The sequence below is a fragment of the Pelobates fuscus genome, chromosome 5 (genome assembly GCF_036172605.1).
Source record: "Pelobates fuscus isolate aPelFus1 chromosome 5, aPelFus1.pri, whole genome shotgun sequence".
NCBI classification, from domain to species: domain Eukaryota; kingdom Metazoa; phylum Chordata; class Amphibia; order Anura; family Pelobatidae; genus Pelobates; species Pelobates fuscus.
The window spans coordinates 278,851,219-278,858,586 of record NC_086321.1 but is presented as its reverse complement, the minus strand read 5'-3'; the positions used below and the strand labels follow the sequence as shown (position 1 = coordinate 278,858,586).

At 37.0% G+C, this 7,368-nt stretch overlaps 1 protein-coding gene across 1 annotated transcript; it reads left to right on the top strand.

The window, feature by feature from the left end:
• The first annotated feature begins 1,268 nt into the window (after positions 1–1,268).
• Positions 1,269–1,865, top strand: LOC134612831 (large ribosomal subunit protein uL5-like). The gene has a single exon (XM_063457279.1). It carries the CDS (start codon positions 1,283–1,285, stop codon positions 1,814–1,816), a length of 534 nt encoding a protein of 177 aa, XP_063313349.1. The 5' UTR covers positions 1,269–1,282; the 3' UTR covers positions 1,817–1,865.
• The last annotated feature ends 5,503 nt before the right edge of the window (positions 1,866–7,368 follow it).

Sequence of the window (7,368 nt, the reverse complement as noted above, 5' to 3'; positions counted from 1 at the left end):
ACGCACTGAAAGAAAACATCCACGGCAACTGGTAATTGCTGCCCACCGCTGACAGGCCTGAGGATATCTCCTAAAAGAAGACCAGGACCAATATCAGCATATTTATAGACAGGGATCATACCGTCCAAGCGAATACATCTGGAACTGATTTTAAGCTCCAGAAAATTGTACATGTATTTCTTTCTTTTCATCTAATATCACCAGCAATGAAAATACTGCACTAGATTTCATTTTATTGTGTTCCTATCATTTCATATCCTCCTATACTCAATTGGATTTGAGGACATAATTGAAGGCGCTGCTTACCTAAATCATCTTTTCACATTTATCTACAGCCAGAAGGAAGAGACTCTTCTTTGAGAAGTCCGAGCAGCCATTGCACATGTGCTAGAAATCCAATTTCTTCTATCCATATCTCAGGGCAAACCCACACAGTGACGGAGTTAAAGAACATTTTTTTTGCCACCGTCTAGTGCAAGAGTGGTCAAAATTAGATTCTTATAATAATCATATAACTTCCATAATGCTATGCCAGCTGAGCAGCTATGCCAGCTGTCTTTTTCTTGCAGCGTTGTATTTGTGAGCAGTTTTTGTGCATTTGAGTGTAAGCATGTTTTTGTATAGCGTATATGCGTGCATGTAGGGGTGTATTTGTATGAAGTGTTGCCATTAGAATGCAGCGGTGTACTTGTGTGCAAATTTGTGTTTAAATGCAGGTGTGCTTTTGTGTGTAGTGTTGGTGTTTGAACGAAGGGGTGTTTGTACATAATTTTAGCTTTTTAATACAGTGGTGTGTCTGTATGTAATGTTTGTGTTTGTATGCAGGGGTGTGTTTGTAATGTTTGTGTTCAATTGCAGTGGTGTGTTTGAATGTGGTGTAGGTGTTTGATTGCTGGGATATGCACATACACACATACACTGCCACATTCATGCATACTTGCACAGACCCTGTCAGACCCACCTTGACACGTGCACTCTGATGCACAGATACACACACTGATGCACAGATACACAATGACATATGCACACACTGACACACGCACACACACATTGTCACAGATACACACATACACAAACTAACACATACACACACCTTGACACACAGATACACAAATTGACATATATACACACAATCTTTACACACACATGTCATACTTATTATATTTACAGCCTGTCAGGATTACTAAGTGATCCAGCATGCAGAATAAACTCACACCTAGGTCTGAGGATAACGTATAACCAGACCTTAAAATGGCCAGACTTGCTCTTCCCTGCTCCCAACATGGCGGAAAAATCAGAGAAAGAAAACCCAATGCGCGAGCTGAGGATCCGCAAGCTCTGCCTGAACATCTGTGTTGGTGAGAGTGGTGACAGACTGACCCGGGCAGCCAAAGTGCTGGAGCAGCTCACTGGTCAGACTCCTATTTTCTCCAAAGCGTGTTACACTGTCAGATCCTTTGGTATCAGGAGGAATGAAAAGATTGCTGTTCATTGCACAGTGCGTGGAGCCAAAGCTGAGGAGATCCTGGAGAAAGGACTAAAGGTCAGAGAATACGAATTGAGGAAGAATAACTTCTCTGACACCGGAAACTTTGGGTTTGGAATCCAGGAACACATTGATCTGGGAATTAAATATGACCCAAGCATTGGAATCTATGGACTGGATTTCTATGTGGTCTTGGGCCGGCCTGGTTTCAGCATTGCTGATAAGAAGCGAAAAACTGGCGTCATTGGCGCAAAGCACAGAATTGGCAAAGAGGAGGCAATGCGTTGGTTTCAGCAAAAGTACGATGGAATCATACTCCCTGGAAAGTGAGCTGCTTCTGTCTTCAAAACTCAATAAAAATTTCTGATAAAAAAAAAAATGTCCAGACTTAACGTATCCAAGAAGAGTCAGAAAACTTGCCGAGGTCAGGGATACATAACGAGACACAACGATGAGAGAATGCCAAAAGTCAAGGATACCAGAAATCAGGGAAGTCAAACAAAGCCAAAGTCAAATACCAGAAATATCTATCAGGAACACTCTCTCGCATAACCAGCTAAGGGAAACCCGATGGGCACTGACCAAATGCTATTTTGAGTTTAAATAACCCTCCTTAGGCTGTAATTCGCTGTGTCAGACCTCTGACCCCAAATCTTTGACGTGGGGGAAGGTTGGTTTCTTATAAAAGCCCGGTCCGCAACCGGAACGTCGCACCCGCTGGGGACCAGAAAGGAGAGAGACAGGACTGCTACCCGCTGAGCCCAAGGTAAGTTTAAAGTATCTCTGACAGAGTGGCTGCTTTGTTTGAGTGCAGCCAGGTGGTCAGATATGCTGGGAGCTATGACACAGCCACCCTTCTGTTAGCATACCTTTTGTGTGCAGGAGGGTGGCTTGCGTATGGTTCTGCTGCTGCTGGCTGAGGTAGATGGGAGCGAATGTGGCGACTGAAGCAGCTCACACTTCTGCTGCCTGCGGTCTCATCTCTCCCTACCTCCCGCACAGCTCTCTCTATATAAGCTGGGAAGAAGTGAGAGTCACAAGCTTCTAAACTGATGAGATTGCAGGGGATAGGACAGAAACAAAAGGCTGGGGGCTTGGAGAGGGTACTTATACCTTTGTTTAATTAGGTTCCTGTCTAATTGAGTATAGAAGGGGATGGTGCTGTCCTGGATATGATTATAATTATGAAATCTATTTATCTATCTATCTATCTATCTATATCACATTCCAGAAACACACACCGCATGCAAAAGTATTATCTTTGTGAATAGTTATTCCAAATGAACAAACAATAATGCACAGTTCACCTCCATAATGTTTGGGGCTCCTAGACAAGATCTGTCCAGGATACGTTAAAGTCTCACAACAGAGAAAAAAGACGAGTTATAATAGTATGTTGATTGAGGTATTGTGCGCAAGACTCAATAACAGAGCAACAAATCCATCAATATTTTGGAGGTTCTAAATTTTGGTCAAATCTGTGGCTTTACCTGGGATTTACATATTTTCCATCCTCTTCTGCTTTTGCCAGGCCAGTTTCTATTATATATTTATTACAGTATCACACTATATGTTATATATTTGTGTTTCACTGGATGATAGAATTTAACATTTTACCATATACAGTAATATTTCATTATACATTTATTCCACTAGTATTTTGATTTATTATAACTTGGTATTGTGTTCTGTAAATGGGAATGCACTAAATATATTGTGACACTTTGGCACTACTAGGTTTTACTTTGTGCTAATATTTTAAATATTTTATGTATTTTCACATCATCACTCATAACTCTAACTCCCAACTGGCATTCTTCCTTCCTCTGCCCAGTGATTTTGCTTTCCACAGCCCAACAGTTGACATTATATAATCTCTAATAAAGGTTAAAAGTACATGGAACCCACATCGCAAACTCCAATATGCTGTTAATATGCGTTCCAGAGCATTAACACAAACTGTAAAGGTAATGGGCAGATAAAACTCCCACTTACCTGTGTGGAACACGAGACAACACACACATGAACTCCAAGTCCTAATAATATGACAGTATGTTTTAGGGCCTGGAGGTCCAAAATGCATTAGGTGTTTAGCTTGACCTTTTTTCTCCCTGTTTGTTTTTCTCTACATTGTGCTGAGTATTTTCTGTGTCATTTTTTAGATTTTTTTTACAGTCATATTATCGTTTCTCTCAATAATTCCTTCTCCTTCTTTCTGCCCACACCAGATTATATAAATTTTCTCCCACTGATATTTCCCAATGCCTTTACTAGTGAGTGAGCTTTGATCTCTGACAGTTGTTAGGTAGAAAAAAACTTATATATATATATATATAAAAGAAAAAATGAAAAATGCTCTTGGACTCACGCTGTAATCCCTTAGTGACCGGGTGCTAGCATGCCAAGGCTAATAGTATCCATTCTTCCAAAAAGGATGCAGCACTCTTGGGTTTAAAAGTCCAAAATGTATTAATACAAAGTTAAAAAAGATCGTTTTTATAAATTTTGGACTTTTAAATCCGAGAGTGCTGCATCCTTTTTGGAAGAATATATATATATATATTAAGAATCCAGTATGCTTAAACTCCAGGTTCAAATGGGGTTAGTGCCCGGTGCAGATCCAGCAAAAAGTGTAGATATCCAAAAAAGGGAAAGCACTCCAGGGTCTTGATTTGAATAAATAAAATATAACATATTGTATAAAACAAAAAAATATACATCAATGTTTCGGCTCACATCAGGAGCCTTCCTCAGGATGGCAAAGGGTTATATTGTATTCATTCAAATAAAGACCCTATATATATATTGAAATATTATAGACCCTATATATATATTGAAATATTATAGACCCTATATATATATTGAAATATTATAGACCCTATATATATATTGAAATATTATAGACCCTATATATATATTGAAATATTATAGACCCTATATATATATTGAAATATTATAGACCCTATATATATATTGAAATATTATAATTTAGAATTGTTGTCATTCATGGTTTTGGATGAATTAGTTTGCGCAGTCAAAGGGTTTCACAATAACTGCTGTGTTAAAATTTCAGGAACACCAATATGGCAGCCGACCATATGCTTCAAATAGCATCAAGATGGCCACCAGTCATGTGTCCTGGTATAACCTTGTTACACTAGCAATAGACATCACCTAGTTATACTAACAATAGACATGGACCAAGTTACTGGAAGCCCACATATATTTGCAAGCATTTAAAACCAACCATTTCATTTTGTACAGCTATTATTTCGATTATTAGCTGCATCAGGTATTTTGGCAGAGATATATGCTAAAAGTTAACCCACAAATTACAATTACTTAAAGTGCAGCAAAAGATAATGATTAATAAAAAGATATTAGACAAAATATAACAAATATCAATAAACATATTCTAGCTAAACAACTGTAATACTTCCAATTATGTTTTGTAGTGCTAATCGGATATTTCCCATGATTGCATTTAAAAAATATCAGAGATTTTCCAAGCAATTTAATCTAAACACAAGTATAAAAAATATATACAAAATTATACAGTTTCATACTTAAAATCCCAGGATTAAAATTTTTATTTGCAAATCTGGTAACATCCCAGGATTTTAGATGAAATTGAGATAAAGGTTTCTGCTGCTCTGGATAGATCAAACTCCACGTCCAGGAAAAAAAAATTCTATGAGTCTAGAGCACATATTTGCAGTCTGAGAAAATTAGTATGGCTGACAGTAGATCACTGTAAAGAGTACTGTGATACATGCTTCTTTCCTCAAAGCACTCCAAAAACAAACTGCAAAAAAATCCACAAAACAGCTTCCACAATAACCAGAGTAACATGTTCCTCATTCGAGCCTGTTCCCTGCCACCTGACTCTAAGCTGGTTAAAATGGCTTGTTAATGAACCATTTCAGTGCTTAAAATGGCATTTATTCAGGGAATATCAATTAAATGATGAACTAATAATGATGGGGGTAAAAGCACAGACATTGTGTTAAAATGTTAGTCATTTTTCATGTCTATAACAATAATTATATTATACATATAAAATAATTTAAAATAAAATAATGCATTATTTTATTATATAAAAAAAAACAAAAACAAAAAAAAAACAATATCACAATACTCTATCTTATGCTGCTGAAATGTTTAAACGGCCAGTTGTTAAGAATACATATTGTTCAGCAGTGGATTTTCCTGTCATTTCACCTTTGATAAAATAAAAATTTGCAACAAAATTCAGCAGAATAAACTGACAGCCTCGTTGCAGCTGTAAGAAGGTATGAGATACTAAAATGACTTCACCTCTAGGGAAGGATCTGAAAGCTAAAATATGGGAGCAGAAGAGAAATCAATTAAACAGTATCTTGGACAATTAAGCACACAGTGTCTGTATTATAAATAATTGTGGGGCTAGTTACAAACTCATTAATTATCTTTTATTCTATTAAGCACCACCAACATTTTAACCTTAATTATACACTTGTGAAAACATATTATTTTATTTTTGGAATTTACTTGTTTGTTTTGCGAAAGCATGACACCTTTCTTCATTATAAGATGATGTGATTTGTCTAATCTCAGCTAGTGTTGCTATATATTGTATGAAAATTATTTTTGTGTTCTTATGACTATTGAAACAAAAAAGAGTATGATCCAAGGACAGTTGTCCATAGAGCACAAGGGGGATGCCTCCGAGTCTAGATTTGATTAAATATAAAAACTTACTTTATTAGGTTCCAACATAGAAGACAAATTAAATAATGACGGAATTGGAAAAAAGAAAAAAATCACTCTAATTAAACAAAAAGGGGGGAGTAGCTTCCTAGGGGGGAGCTAAATAAGCTTCAACATGTCCTAATGATTATATAGGCTGAGAAACGAGAGATAAGGAGAGAGTGGGTCTCAGAAAAGCAAGTTGGATTTGTGATGAACAACAAACCCCTTAATAGTAGTGTCTCATCAGGTCAACTAGATACTGTATCATAGTTACAAATAACCTTGAAATGTTGACTAGACACTATATAGTACAAATGTACCCTAGTAACAAAGTAGCCCTCTCAAACCAATAAAGGCAGACAAATTATGCAAGACAGGAGGTTGATACTAAAAAAACCTCCTAACTGATCAGTGACTGAGTCTTATGAGAAAGGAGCCATCCCCTTAATGTACCATCTAGGGGTTGGCTTGCTTAACCGTCAGAATCATCCCCAAGCATACAAACCTATGTTAAGTGGTACTTCCACTGTCTAATAATCAAATAGCTTACAGAGGATAGAGCTGACGTCCTGACTCACTAGTACACTGGGCTTAATAAATGTCATGGTGTCTGAACCTAAAAGACCATCATATTGTCAGCCTTCTAATAAAGAAAACACTTCCATCCAGGAAACAAGTGCTCAACTAAAATAAAAAGTTACAGTGTTCTGTTGAAAAAAAATATATGTTCCTTTCCTTATCCAGTGTTGTTATAAGATGGCCTTGTGACCTCATCTTCTGTCCATGAAAAAAAAAAAAAAACGTACCTTAAAATACTAAATGCAACTTAAAATAAAAAGCACTCAAAATATTCATCCTATCATTCGCTTCCACTGGAATTAAGGAAAATGTGAGGGGATACTCCAGCTAATCACATTGCTTCTCTGCTGTGATGCAATGGATTTTAAATCACATTCATTACAGCTGTTTCAGAATGGAATCTTGGGTGATATTGCTGCCCAGATTTGAGTTTTTACTGGTTTTCTCTACCCACAACTCATGGCATGTGGAACGAGTTCTAGTTTCTCCCACTCCATGTATAGAGACAGAAAATCTGGAGAATTTGCAACTCTTATTGACCACCTCAAAGGTTCTCTTTCATATTTATTTGG